The 15,187-nt window shown below is 32.2% G+C and overlaps 2 protein-coding genes across 2 annotated transcripts; both read right to left on the reverse strand.

Moving 5' to 3' along the window:
• On the reverse strand, window positions 2,119-6,132 carry LOC18614600 (cycloartenol-C-24-methyltransferase). The gene is made up of 13 exons (XM_018113899.1): window positions 5,729-6,132; window positions 5,035-5,101; window positions 4,658-4,731; window positions 4,475-4,559; window positions 4,320-4,375; window positions 4,067-4,121; window positions 3,680-3,727; window positions 3,407-3,490; window positions 3,153-3,269; window positions 2,985-3,068; window positions 2,749-2,874; window positions 2,553-2,650; window positions 2,119-2,406 (listed from the first exon to the last, which is right to left on the reverse strand). The coding sequence occupies exons 1-13, from the start codon at window positions 5,809-5,811 to the stop codon at window positions 2,313-2,315; spliced, it is 1,071 nt and encodes a 356-aa protein (XP_017969388.1). The 5' UTR covers window positions 5,812-6,132; the 3' UTR covers window positions 2,119-2,312.
• On the reverse strand, window positions 12,517-15,027 carry LOC18614603. Its single transcript, XM_007052431.2, has 3 exons — window positions 14,647-15,027; window positions 13,709-14,206; window positions 12,517-13,262 (listed from the first exon to the last, which is right to left on the reverse strand). The coding sequence occupies exons 1-3, from the start codon at window positions 14,783-14,785 to the stop codon at window positions 12,742-12,744; spliced, it is 1,158 nt and encodes a 385-aa protein (XP_007052493.2). The 5' UTR covers window positions 14,786-15,027; the 3' UTR covers window positions 12,517-12,741.

The following is a 15,187-nucleotide window of genomic DNA, read 5'->3' on the forward strand; positions in this document are numbered from 1 at the left end:
GTGTCATACCGTACAAAAAAAGTTTAAGAGGAACTACAAATTTCGACTCATCATTAAGTGTCACACAGTGTTTTAATAACCCAAAAAAATTAATAAGAAAATTAAAAAATATATATATATGGGACATGACCATGTTTGGTTGGTAGGGTCGAATACATATTTTGAAAAGTGAAATTAAAAATTATTTACAAAGTACATAATTTGACTTAAGAATAGTACAATAATATTTTATTATTGATGTGTTTTTGAGACCACAAAGTAATTGATATGATTAATGATAATTTGATGTGATCCACTGCATTGCTGCATTGGTCCCATGTCATAGAAAATATTTTTGGAATTTGGGAAAGGTTTTTTTTGAATTTAAAAAAAAAAATTTGAACTCTACTATTTAAGTAAGAAAAATCATATACCAATTAATGAATTAAATACTCATATGTAATATTAAGTTTAACTATAATTAAATTTTCATTTATATTAAAAATTTGTTAGAGTATAAATCAAAGATTAAAGATTTGTTTAAATATGATAAATTATTACAAATTTAATTGAAAAAAAAGGAACATAGTTCAAAATTTTTTAAGTATTTTAAGTCTTTGTTTTTCATTTATATCTATTTTTCAATTTAAAATTAATTACTTTGATTATAAAAAATGGGTGGGGGAGTAATGTCAAATGGAAAAGGGCTACATCTACATGATAGATGTGATGAAACCCTTAAAAGTTAGAATACTTGCCCACCATGCCTAATCCATAAATACCTGTGGTTTATTCTTTTTGTATTGCGACTATTACTATCTATCTTCTTATCCTAAAATAAATTTTTAGATAAAACCCATTTTTTTTGTCAATTTGCCTAATTATTTCGTACTTTCTTTGTATTAAGTTCTTTAATAGGAATAAATCAATCATTTTATGTCGTTGAGTTTAAAAATCTTTACAAATACAATTAAACAAGTCAATCTCGACTTAACTTTTATCGACAAAATCTATTTTTTTTTTTACATTTCTAATTATATTAATAGTTTTACATCTCTAATTATATCAATATTACAAAAATTGTGCGGTGGAGGAGAGTAGTAAAATAATGAAATAATAATTTGAAATTACACAAAGTCAAAACATTTTTACAGTTTTACTTCCAATTGATTATTATTTTTTTGTTATTAAAAAACAAGACAATAATTAAACTACTATCTTCTTTTGCAAAAATTTGGGATATTTTTTCTGAGATTTCGAATTCAAGATTTAAAAATAAATTATATAAAATTTAATAATTTTTATTGCATAAATGAAAATGTTTATATATTCTTACACGACATAGATATTGTTGGAGTGTAGAATGACTTAAAAGAGTGAACTGGGCGTCAGCCGTGAGGCAGAGACAGGGGAGAGAGTCCATGAGCAGCTTGTGAACGTGCATTTTGGTGAGAAGCCAGCCAGTAGAAAGAAGAGGTTTTTGGGAATCCGAGCTGTGTCCCCAAGACTTTCAAGTGTCAAGGGGGGGACACAGCAGCGCAGAGTTGAGTGTCTTTTCTTTCCTCAACAGTCAGCACATGTAAACTAAACTCCAAACCAAACACTTCTCCCTGTTCTCTCCTTGTTTGCCACGTCCTCTTTGTCTGTACTCACGTGCCCCAGTCCACCAAATTACAAAATCACCATTACAAACAAAATCAAACTAAATCGAATTTGCAATTTAAAAATTCGATAATTTATTTTTGAAGATTTTTTTTTAAATTTTAAAAGAAATAGTTTGATTTAGTTAGTTTAAATTGAAATAATTGATAAAATTTATTAAATTAGATTAATTTCAATATTAATGAGTTAAAAGAGATTTTATTCTATCATTTTCGTTGATTTTTTGTGTCCAAAATTTATAACTAAATCGATTGAAGAATAAAAAATTAATAATATTCTTTAAATAAGGAAATAATAATTTGAAATTACACAAAATCAAAACATTTTTATAGTTTAACTTCCAATTGATTTTTTTTGTTATTAGAAAACAACAGAGTAATTAATAATATGCTACATTCTAATTTCGTAAAAAATTCGAAATATTATTTCTGAGACTTCGAATTCAAGATTTAAAAGTAAATTATATAAAGTTTAATATAATATAAAGTAGTTTTTATTGCATAAAATGAAAATGTGTATACATATATTCTTACATGACATAGATTTTATTTGAGTTTAGAATGACTTAAAGCAGTTAAAAGAGCGCGAGCCATAAGGCAAAGACAAGGGGGGGGGGGGGGGGGGGGGGTTGTTTTTCCATTCCAAATGCAGTTTCCAGTCATTCAGATAGGCTAATTAGTTCCTGCATCATCGAATGACTGGCTCTGGTTCTCTGAAAGTGGTTTTCGGGCCAAGAAGAAATACGTAGGCGTAAAGATCTCTTTCCTGAAATCCAGAAGTAGAGGTTTTGTCAGCATGTTAGTTGGCGACAGAAAATGGAGATTGCATCTAATTCAAACTACAACATTCATAAACCTAGGGGTAAACCAACATGCAGAAGTAATCATGGAGAACGAGGACTTCTAACTCACCTGCCACCTTCAACCAACCCATCTGCAGCCTTTTCCAGAAAATCTTGAACCCTTTGACTTCCCCTTGGAGCAAATCCCACAAATTCTAGAGCCTTGACCTGCAAAGGGGAAAAGGTACCGGTAAATGCATGCTCTTATGAACTTAATATGACCATCTCCTCCAAGAATGGAGGGAGGGGCATTAGGAAGGTTTTACCATATTCCTAGTGATGAAGCGTCCAATAGCCGTTGCACGGAAGCTACTCAATGAGAAGTGGTTTTTATCTACAGGCAAGTACCAAGGGACGGGGGAGTCAACGGCAACATCTTTCTCCCATATGACCTTGAAGACCAATATGAAAATAAAAAGGAAAATGGTCACCTCTACACTGGTCATGATATTGCATCTCCAATTAAAAGGAAAAGGGAGGGAGGGAAGAAGTAAGAATTCACCTCAAAACCAGCCCGTTTTAGAGCTTCCAGGCACTGTCTGGTCAACCTGATGTCTGAAAGACCATCGCCGATCTCAATTTCTGCCTGTGTAAGCAAAACTCTCAGGTAAGATCAACTCATGGATGCACAACAAACCCAGGAGCATAAACATGCTCTTTAGAAGCCTACCTTAATTTTCTGGTGTTCCTGGTTATTGGGATCAAAAGAATCGGTCATGCACCACTCAGAAGCAGCAAAATACTGACCAGGCTTCAATACTCTGAAAATCTCCTTGTAGCATCCGTGCTACACACAACAGATATAACAATCAAACTGATATAAATTGGTGTAACATGAAAACAATCAAACCAAAACAAATTAATATAGGGTAGAAAATTCATAATCCATTCCAGCCGAGATGAAAATGATCATGATTGACATACTGCATCCGGTGCATGGCAGGTAGCTTGAATTGCATAAACTGCATCAAAGCTGCTGTCAGGAAATGGCATCTCCATAAAGTCGGCCTGTATTAGATATCAATAAAAAAAAAACCAGTCATTGTAATGTAGACCATTTTTTCTGCATCTTAAAAACACCTTCTTGCATGCAAGTGGTTGAAAATTTTAAAACAAACAGAGAATAATAACAGACCTAACGTAAACTTGAGTTCAACAACGATAAAAACAAAAAACTTGACATAGAACGTTACCAACCTTCACAAAGTTGCAAGTCTTGTCCACTCCAGCAATGCGATTTAATTCCTGCAAAAATTCATCTTTAGATAATAGAATTTTTACGGTGATTGAACCAAAAACCCGATACAAAATGTGACAGAGATACAACATCCATCAACTGTATATTACTATGATCCATCACTACATATTTCATTGGGAAAAAGGATAACTTGAGAAATTGTTCTTAAAATCTTGGCATGATATATATTGGTCATAGAGCTACATTTTTATTGACCCAAAAAGAACATAATAGCTTCCAAAGATAAATAAATTTACAAAGCCAAGGTTGCTGAAAGAAACAAAGAAAAGAATACTATCTGCTAAATATGCATAAATATTTCCATCTAAGAATGAAGAGATATGCACCTTCCCTCTTTCTATTTGATATTCATTGTTGTTCAACCCTGTAACTGATGTGGAGCTGCAGCAAATCACCATACCAACATAATTTAGAGGCCTCTTTCAAGACAATTTTTTTAATAAGAAATTGAACTGCCCAAAACCTTATCATGATTTTATACAAAAGAATACGAATAACATGCAATAGTACAGGGCCACACCACATGAAAAAGAAAAGATGAAAGAAACAAAGGAGGTTCAAAAACGAACTGCTATTTACCTGAATCGAGCAATTTCTCTCAGTGGTCCACCAATTCCACATCCAACATCCAACACCTAATATAAAAATAAAAGCGTAAGTAAAAAATTCAAACCAAACAGAAAACAGCAAACCTAGAATGGCAGTGTCTCTGTGATCTACTGAAGTGGAAGCACCTTGTGTCCAGGCTTCAAGCCAAGTTGTAAAGCAAGAAAATGCTCATGCCGCTTTATGCTCTCGCGAAGAGACTCCCCATTCCATCTGCAAAAACAAATTAGCATAATTATCAACAACAACTTGAAAAAGTAACTGCACCATCTTGCTTGCATACGCTAGACAGAAGAGAAAAGAATGGATACCTAGGCGCAAAATGGAAAGATTCCCCCCATCCAAACTCATAAAAGCTGGTAACCAGATCATAGTACTTGTTAACCTGAATTCAATACATGGTATGTTAATGTTTGCAGACGCAATCAAGTCCTAGTTTAAGCTTATTAGCCCGTAAAGCTGTAAGGGAATAAGACAAAATGGCAGGTACCAGCACCATCTTATAGCCTGATCAAATTGACACCTAAAAGTGCCATTGAGTAATACAGAGTAAACAAGAAATAGCAAACATACAAGCACATAATCATAACTCTTAACAAAAGTTGGAAATGATCTAAAGTAAGAAATCAGACAGCAGGTTGGAAGGTTACACTGAGTGCAAGATTGGTAAAAGTAGAGCTCTCCTTACCATGTCAGTGTAGTTGGCTTTTCTTTCTTCCTCCTCACCACCATAAAAGAAATGATATTTCTCATACCTGAATCATTAACATAATCTTATATGACAGAATTCAATAACAGTTGCAAAAATCCCAAGAGTTAAGACGCAGAACTTCAAGTGATCATGAATATAATGCATGTACATGCAGTTCGATTTCTAAGAAACTATCCAATGGTCTAGTTGAGAATAGACATATGCATCGCTTTGCCTATTTAGCCAAGCCTAAGCCCCCTGCCCACCATATAAAAAGGGAGGATTATAGTTATAGCAACTACCCAAAACTGGAAATCTTATATTTGACAGATGGAGATTAAACTTAGTGTACATATAAAAAGTAGTAGAAATGAAGGGTTTTTTTTTTCATTTTTACGGTGAGGGGATAATGTAGAGAAACTGTAAGCTTGATCTGGAAATTAAAGTCATCTGAGAGAGAGATGATAAGCCAAAAATCAAGAATAAGTAAAGAGAAATTAGCTTAACGTAAGAGAAAAGACTAAATCAAGCAAAAGGCTCTCTCCATGCATGGAGTGGGAAAGAGACATTAAACCATTTCAATTAAGAGGAAGATATCCAAGTCGAAGCTTAGTCTAAAAAAGAAGTCATTTTGTAGTGTGTTCAAGCCAATTTCTCTTTTACTTTACGTATAAACATGAATAATATATACTTTTCGACAGCAGAAAGGACATCGGTTTTTTCAATCTTGCCACCGAGACCCGAGGCGAGATCCAATGCACCAGTCTTCGACATATTCTGGCTTCCACCCGCAACGAATGAAAGTTCTGCTTTTCTTTTGCTAAAAATAAGAACAAAGAAGAAAACGAAGAACAAAGTTACTTAAGATTCCATTAAAGCTTTTCGGGTTCCTCAACAAGAATCAAAGCAAGTCGACATGAAGGGCAAGTTTCAGATGAAAATGTAGAAAGTGAGAGAAAAGATAAAAGGGAAAAGCAAGCTGGGAAACAGCGCAAAGAGCGAAAGGCCAAGAGAGTAGCAGGTGGGAGAGTGGAAAGAGAAAGGAGAGAGGGATGCTTGGTCTAAATATCTCCAATGGGAATGCTCCTTGGGATGCCCCGGCCCCATATATATATAAGGGCGGGATGCGACCTTTTTTGAACTACCAACCGTCACCCTTCACCAACTTTTAACGGACCCAGAGCAGATTCTACCATCCCCCGTTGCTGCTTTCAGTTACGGATTGATTAGGCAAAATGATGCTTGTCGTTAAGAGTAAGTATTCTGTCAATTTAGTTCGTTCGGTTTTAATCGAATTGGTCAAATTATATTCTAGAACCCAAATAGCTGAAATCCATGTTTTGTTTGGTGATTCGGTTGATTTAGTTAATTTTGTTATTTTTATTAATAATAATACTGATAATTTATCAATAATATTTATAGATTAATAAAAATGATAATACTAATAATTTATTAATAATATTTATATAATATATTTAAATGATTAATTTTTTGATTGATTTGTTTAAATGTTCAAACATCAAAAATAATATAATAAATCAAACTATATAATCAATTAAAATAGAAATCGAACAAATTAAACCAACTTAACCGTATTCAATTGATTTCGATTGGAATTAATTGATACCTTACTCATTTTTATTGGAAAATAAGGTGTTTTTTCCTTAAGATGAATGATTCATTAGTAGAATTTTATTTCATGTTGCTCACTACTTGAACAATATATATATATATATATATATATATAGTTTTTCATGAATCCATAGGTCACATAATGTGTCTCTAGGGTGCTTTTGAATGTCTTTGTACTGTGCCAAACCCTACAAAAAAGTTTTAGAGAAAACACAAATTCCGACTCATTGTTAATGACCCAAAAATGTTAATAATAAAAAGAAAAGAAATGCAGGACATGATGGGGTTGGTTGGTTGGGTCATATATATTTATAATTTACAAAGTACATAATTTGGCTCTAAAAAAATATATAAATTTTTTTATCATAATAAGTTGACGTGATCACAGGACAATTGATGTGATTAATGATAATTGATGAGATCTAATTGAAAAATTGAGCAGTTTAATTATGGTTAATTTTTTGTTTAATTTAAAAATTATTTGAGTGTTGATCAAAATTTAAAGATTCGATTAACTAAAATATATTAGAGATTTAATTGAAAAAATAAGCATAGTTCAAATTTTTTAAAAGTATTTTAAGTCTTTGTTTTCCATTTATATCTATTTTTTTATTTTGAATTTAATTACTTTGATTAGAAAAAATGGGTGGGGAAGTAAAAGGGGCAGAGGGAGAGAAGTGGCTACAGCCATCCCTAAATTTTTATTTTTATGTGTATGAAATTCAAAATATCTAGTGTTGCCTTCCCTAAATATATCAAATGAATTAATTTTGAGAAATGGTAAGAAACTTAAGTTATCTTTCAAAATCAGTGTTCAATTCCTTCTTGGCCTAAATTTTAGAATTGTTTTTCTTTTCTTTTTTTTTCTCCTTTATATGTATACTAAACCCTTTTATTTTTTCTTTTTTTTCTCATACTAAACCCTTTTATCCTTTTAATTTTTTTAGTTTTTCTCTTTTTTCTTTTGTTTTCCTTTTTCCTTTTTTTTTTCTCCTTTATAAGTATACTAAACACTTTTATTCTTTATTCTTTTATTTTTTTCTTTTTTACCCTGTTATTTTTTTCTCATACTAAACCCTTTTATTTTTTAATTTTTTCTCTTTTTTTCCTTCATTTTCCTTTTTCTTTTTTTTCTCCTTTACATGTATACTAAACCTTTTTATTTTTTTATTTTTCTTTTTTTCCTTCTTCCTTTTATTCTTTTTTATTTTAGAATTATTTCTCTTTCCTTCTTTTTTCTTTTTTTTTCTTCATTATAATTATACTAAATCCTTTTATTCTTTTTTATTTTGAACTTTTTTCCTTCTTTTTTTTTTCTTTTTTATAATATACTAAACCTTTTTGTTCTTTATTCTTTTTATCTATGACTTTATATAATTATTCTTTAATCAACAACCACTCTTCATATAAAATCTTGTATCTGCCACTCAGAAGTAATGTCCAAAGAAAAAAGGCTACACATCTATATGATAGCATGTGATGAAACCTTTAAAAGTTAGAATGCTTGCCCACCATGCCTAATTCATAAATAGCTGTTATTTATTGTTTTTGCTATCATTATTAACTATCTTCTCATCTTAAAATGATTGTTTAGGTAAAAGCTAATTTTTTTGTACTAAGTTCTTTAATAGAAATAAATATAGTTTTTTTTTTATAATTAAGGGAGAGAGAATTCGAACCCTACTCTTTAAATAAGGAGATAATACACTAACCAATGAGCTTAATTTTGAAATTTTTTCCTTATTTTTTTTTTCTTTTTATAAGTATACTAAACCTTTTTGTTATTTATTCTTTTATTCTTTTTATCTATGACTTTATATAATTACTCTTTAACCAGCAATCACTTTTTATATAAAATCCTGTATCTGCCACTCAGAAGTAACATCCAAAGAAAAAAGGCTACACAACATGACACCTTTAAAAGTTAGAATGCTTGCCCACCATGCCTAATTCATAAATAGCTGTTATTTATTGTTTTTGCTATCATTATTAACTATCTTCTCATCTTAAAATGATTGTTTAGGTAACAGTTAAATTTTTTTGTACTAAGTTCTTTAATAGAAATAAATGTAGTTTGTTTTTTTATAATTGGGAGAAGAAAAATTCGAACTTTATTTTTTAGACAGAAAGATAATGTACCAACCAATAAATCAAATATTCGGGTGCAAAATAAATATACTTAAATAAGTCAATTTCACCTAACCTTTACCGACAAAATTTTATCTTTTTTTTTTTACATCTATAATTATACTAATATTACCAAGAAAATGCGTGGTGGAGGAGAGTTGTAAACTAATGAAATAATAATTTGAAATTACGCATAGTCAAAACATTTTTATAGTTTTACTTACAATTGATTTTTTTTGTTATTAAAACAAGACAGTAATTAATATACTATCTTCTTTTGCAAAAATTTGAAATATTATTTCTGAGATTTCGAATTCAAGATTTAAAAATAAATTATATAAAATTTTATAATTTTTTTTCATAAATGAAAATGTTTATATATTCTTACATGACATAGATTTTGTCAGAGTGTAGAGTGACTTAAAAGAGTTAACAGAGCGTCGACCATGAGGCACGGGAGATTCCAAAAGCAGTTTGTGAACGTGCATTTTGGTGAGAAGTCGGTCAGTAGAAAGAAGAGGTTTCGGGAATCCGAGCCGTCTCCCAGAGATTTTCAAGTGTCAAGGGAGGGACACAACAGCGCAGAGTTGAGTGTCTTTTACTTCCACGGCGATCAATAATTACATTGCATATGCTTATTTTTAAGGTAAACTATTCAACTTTTTTAATTTTAATCAAAATTTTAAACAGATTTAGTAATTTTTAAAATAAATATTTCCTTTAAAAATTAAACACCGTTAATAAAAAAATAAAAATATTTTTTATTAATTTTAAAAAATTATTATTATATATTTTTAAAGACGAGTGCTCTCCAAAGAAAAAAAGCATCGATCCGTGCTCTTTTATGTTTTTAATTAATAAAATTTTAATATAAATTATATAACAATAATTATTAAAAATAATAAAAAGTAAAATTATTATTTTAATATTACTACATCATTAAACTAATAAAACATTAATAGTTTATCAATGTCTGGACTTATATGTCAAACAAAAAATTATTTTTTGGGATGAAGTGTTTATTTTGAAAATTAGTAGATCCGCTTGAAATTTCAATTAAAATTTAGAAAAGTGAGATATTCTACCCTTATTTTTATTTTGTAATAAACCATAGAAGATTGTTGAACTTAACCCTTTTAAACAGGAAGATCATATGCTAGCAAATAAGTCAAATATTCAAGCACAAATATTATCTTTTAAAAAAAATATATTAAAATATATAATATAAGAAATTATATTAAAAAATAAAATATTAATTATAATAAAATAAAATAAAATATATATTTAAATAATGATATTATATAAAAATTAACAATAAAAAATTAAAAAAAGTATAGATGAATAAGCTATGGGACCTGACTGTTGCTTTCTAGTTAGTTAGGTGCATGAAAGCCAAGACACTGCCAATTGCAGTACCTATGGGACAATGGTGCATTTGGCTTAGATATGTTGTCGGGAGTTAGAGCTGAGTACGCATGAATCTTATTCTTGTATCCTCAGTTTGTGACATTTCTCTGCGTATATGCAATCATAGATGGTGTAAAAGAGCTGCTGTGATTGTATCACTGTTGCCTGAATTACTAAAAAAAATTTGACGCTGTCTTCTTCCAAGGCATGGACAACGACAACAATGACAGTGATCTTACCTTTTGGTCAGGTAAGTTCAACGACAACAATGGCAATGATTTTACCTTTGGTCATGCAAGTTGAATTCTACAGTTTTCATGTTGTTCCATCTTGATGGGGTGTATTGACCTAAGATATCAAGAATAAGCTGATTATTCTTTTGTACTGTTGAAATACACTTGAGTCTTTCATTTATTATCAGAAAAGTCAACTCAAATTTATGGTTTTGAGTTTGGTTGGCGTCCCTACCCATCAAAATGGTGCGGAGGCAAAGAATCTTGCAGCAGATATTGGTGGTGCTACCCAAAGGGGATTCAATAAGCTTAAAAGACTTAAAATAATTGTTATATATTTTTTAAATGATTAATATAAATTAATGATTAAAATTTTTAATTTAAATAAATCAATTGTCACATAAAATAAAAATAATATAATAATATAATATAAATTTTAAATTAAAATAAAAAATATATAAATATTAAAATAATAATACTTAATTGTTAAATATTTTTTACAAACAGTAAATAAGACTCATGATTCAATGAATATAATAACATAATAAATTTTTTATTTATTTTTTGAAAAAAAATTGAAATTAAAAGGAAGAAAGAAGAAAGAGCAAATGAGAAAAAAAAATTCAAAAATAGATATTATATATCGAAAAAAAATTAATTTTATATATACAAAATTATTAAAAATTGTTAAATTTATTGATTGACAATAAGAGAAATAAGTGAAAAAAAATAACTATTAAAGATGATTAAATACATATAACCGTTAGTTGATTAAAAATAAGAAAAATAATTGAGAATTAATACTATTTTAAAAATTAAAAAATGATAAAAATTAAAATTTATTAACCACATAATTAGATAAATAAAAAATAAATAATTTTATTAATTATTAATTATTTTTATATATTTTTAATATAATTAATAATATTATAAAATTATAAAACCTTCTCAAATTTGAGGCTTCTAAATTAGGGCCTAAAGCCCTTGCTTGAGGGCTGCACCGAGGCCCTGCCCTGGTGCTACCACCAACAAAGATGAGCCATCAAGCAGCAGTGACGGTAATGAAAATGGCGGTAATTTTCCCTGGAAAGATAAACAGCAAAACAATGCCACCTTCGGAGATCAGGCTACTATTGGTTCTTTGACTTTCAATGTTATAACCGTCACTCTGAAACCATCTAGTGAATCATCAGGACAAGTAGCATCTGGAGATGTGGGTGCCTCGGGCAAGAGTGCAGAAAAACCATAAGTTTTTACTAGGAAGCCTGCACCTCGGACCAAGGTTCCTTAGGAGAAGGGATTCAGTCAAATGGACTGCTTAAGCTTACTCAAACGCATCCTGACCTCGCAGGTATATAATTTATCACACTCCTTTGAAAATTGTAATGTGCCAACCGCATGGTTCTTCTGTGTTTCAGGATTGAAAGGGCAGTCAAATAGGAGGTTTATTTACCTATTTTGACAATATTGTTTGTCTCAGGTGTTGGTATGCTCGAGAAATCAGTGGGGAAAGAGGGCACATCTTAATTCAGTATCTTTCTTTTTCCGAAATTATTTGTGTTTTGGGTTGATCACCGAGGAAATGACAAATTTTATCCTCGACGTTGGGAATAGGGATCGTCTTACCATCAATATCCTATATATTTGTTTCACATGGTGCCTGGAACAAGGTCTCCAAGTTTCTCAGTGAAAGTACAAGCTGCTTTTTCCCTGTCTTTTAAATGATGGGGGTAGCCCTTAACCTGTGTTTTTGACAGATACCATGCTTGGGTAAACGCTGGATCCTTACAGGAAAAGATGTCTGGTGAGTGCTTTGGTTGATAGTGATGGCAGAAACAGATGATAAAAACTGCTTCTTGGTACCCAGCCTCGTCGCGGATGCCACCGAGAATACCCATGTAGTCAGTTCTTCTCTTACTTGGTGTAGGAAGAAGAATTCTGTTTGATACTGATCTCGACCTTCTGTGAATCTATGTGTTCTTACCAGTCTAGAGCTGGGGTAAAGTCACCTGCTGGATATGGTCGTGAATTTACCACCTTAATGACTGCTCTTTGAGCAATTGGAAAGCCTACAGGATACTACTAGTAAATAGTTTTGTGTTATCCATATGCTGAATACTGACAACAGATGAAGGTGAAAAGGGAAGAAAAAAAAGGACAACTAGCCACAGAATTCTCCTTATGGTTTAGACAGCTGAAAGGGTGCCTCACCAACGGTTAAAAATATACAAATGTGAAACCAAATAACCGGTTGCAAAATCCTTTACTTAAGATTAAAAGCTATGGTCCTGATAAAACTTGGCATCTAAGCAACAGGGGAAACCCGAACTTCATCCAGAACAGGGCCGCAAAGTGATCCAAAGTCATTAATCCTTGTGTGGTAGTAAGAGCTGAAGAATGTGATCCTTGTCCTGGCTGTAACTGCTTTGAACTTCAAGCTTGCAGTCTTGAATTCACCCTTTCCTCGAGATGTGAAGGGAACTTTGACGGTATTTTTGTCAGCAAATGCCTCCACCATCATTTCTCCATGGCAACCATTCCGAGCATCTCCAATGATGAACGTTAGGTCATATAATTGGTTGGGGACAGTTCTGAGAATCTGGGCAATGGCACTTTCTCTCCCTGCAACAAGCTCAACTGCAGCCTTTCCAGCAGGGACGTTGAAGTGCTTTGAATCAATGAACTTCACAGCTTTAAGTGATTCGATGATCCAGCCCGGCAGAGGGGATGTTGAATCCTCCTGGCGAGGAGGGAGTAAGACACCATTTGTAGAGTTTACTAGGCGATGAGGACCTTCTTCAAAGCCTGGGTTCTTGACCAGATTACCTGCAATGTTTAATAATAGTATAAAGATGAGCTTAACAGTGCAGAGAAAACTTTACAGTATGTTGGGAGTGAGGGAGAAATGGCAAGGAGAAACCGATTAAATGGGGACAGAGGGGTTTTACTCTTTTGAAATTTACAAAAGCCAGGCGAAATACCATGATGAAAATGCAGAAATTTGAAGGCAGTGTCTTAGATCTTGTACATCCATGTCAGTTTCTTCTGTTTGTTTTGTTTTTTGATCAGTTTTAGGTAATAGTTTAACTAAGATTCATCCTTCTCTGTAGATGTAAACACAAAATGCTGATGAAATGGCAGAGACTATAGATTGAAACTACTTCTTCAATTAGTACATGCGGTAATATTTACATTCACAATCTGCCTACATCTAAGAAATCAATAAATTTCAAGTATAAGCATAAGCATAAGCATTTGCTATTGATCATTACCTCTTGTAGGCATTGGACGGACAAGCTCCTTAATAGCAACTGCATCCAACAGTGGACCACAGGTAGGATCCTCTTGAACGCCAGGGTTGTGAAATGTTACTGTAATATACTTGGATTTGGCTATAAACCCCCAAGCATAAACATCATCGCCATAGCTACTGTACAAGGTCTGCAAAGGGAGGTCCCCTGACTGGGCAGGCACTGAGACTCTCAACACCTCATCTTGCGCACAAGTTCTTGATGCACCAAATGTCAGTGCATAAAGGGTGCCTGGTTTTACTGGTATGGTTTGAGAAATTGAGGCCTCATTGCCAAGCTTCACGGCATGGACACCGTGAGCCACAGGGAAAAACATGCCACCAGGTTGCGGCCCACCAGTGATGTACTCGACTAAACCGCTGATGGTCCATTTAGGAAGTGCATATTTTCCTAGAAGTACTGTTTTTTTTAGGTCTGTTGGTTTTGGCTGTTCCTCAAAGTTGCCATTTTCAAGGTATCCTGAAGCAGGAAGCAGAACAAGAGGGAAAAAAAAAAGAGAAATTAAGGAGATTATCTGGTAATAGAAAGAACAAGTTTTGAAAAGTTTATAGTAGGAAAAAGAACAGTTGACTACTCTGGAAATATCAACATTGGGAAAAGTTTGGTTTAAGAAGATTGCATCAAGTAGAAATCTTTCAGCTGTTCTTGTAAATAAAAGTGAGTTCTTGATGCGGAAAGAGAACAAAAATGCACATCTATCTCAAGAACAATCGAGTACAATAGCTCCATGACTGAGTCAAGACTCAAGAGAGTAAGAGAAAGCTGAATGTTGAACAGAAAGGCACCAGCATGAACTCACAGATCAGACTTTGCATCAACACCATCAAAGCAAATATGTAAAGCAACGAAGCTAAAAATATGTTATTCATAAACTGCATCAGAACATAGTACAATCTTACCTTCAAAAGGTTTAGCAGCGATTTTTGCTGAACCATAAGGTCTAACACCTCTCTTTGCTGAAACAAAAGGTTTCGGACCTAAAGCACACCCAGTGACCAATAAGGTGCAAACAAGCAAGAATGAAGTAGCCATTGTCATTTTCAGAAGGAAAATGAACAGAAACCAGAGAAGGGCTGAAGGAGAGAAGAGAGGTGAAGAGGGTTTGATGTGAGAATAGAAATGAAGTTTCAAGTGCTTAAATATATACTAGAAAAATGGGACAGAAAGAAAGAGAAAGGAAAAGGGGATCTTTAGCACAAATCGCGTTAAGTAAAGGACCTAACTGCTTACAGAAGCATCCACTAATGTGGGCTTGTCTCCTTGTCTCAATTAGTAGTTCAAACCGAGTCCTCCTCCATAATTCATGGGAATGACATTTCATTTTCTATGATCAAATTCAGTTCCTGTTACAAAATTTATTTTTTGAAGCATTAATTTCCTGAATGCCTAGGTCTGAACTATGATGAGATCTCATTTACTACTAATCAATACAATGGCAAT

Source organism: Theobroma cacao, chromosome 1 (assembly GCF_000208745.1).
Source record: "Theobroma cacao cultivar B97-61/B2 chromosome 1, Criollo_cocoa_genome_V2, whole genome shotgun sequence".
NCBI classification, from domain to species: domain Eukaryota; kingdom Viridiplantae; phylum Streptophyta; class Magnoliopsida; order Malvales; family Malvaceae; genus Theobroma; species Theobroma cacao.

Excerpts from the sequence above, each read along its gene's own strand:
- LOC18614603 (XM_007052431.2), bottom strand. The coding sequence starts at position 14,785 with ATGACAATGGCTACTTCATTCTTGCTTGTTTGCACCTTATTGGTCACT. Across the intron at positions 14,207-14,646 it reads CGCTGCTAAACCTTTTGAAG|GATACCTTGAAAATGGCAAC; the intron begins GTAAGATTGTAC and ends TTCCTGCTTCAG. Across the intron at positions 13,263-13,708 it reads CCGTCCAATGCCTACAAGAG|GTAATCTGGTCAAGAACCCA; the intron begins GTAATGATCAAT and ends TAAACATTGCAG.
- LOC18614600 (XM_018113899.1), bottom strand. The coding sequence starts at position 5,811 with ATGTCGAAGACTGGTGCATTGGATCTCGCCTCGGGTCTCGGTGGCAAG. Across the intron at positions 4,122-4,319 it reads AGAGAAATTGCTCGATTCAG|CTCCACATCAGTTACAGGGT; the intron begins GTAAATAGCAGT and ends GATTTGCTGCAG. Across the intron at positions 3,728-4,066 it reads ATCAAATAGAAAGAGGGAAG|GAATTAAATCGCATTGCTGG; the intron begins GTGCATATCTCT and ends GAATTTTTGCAG.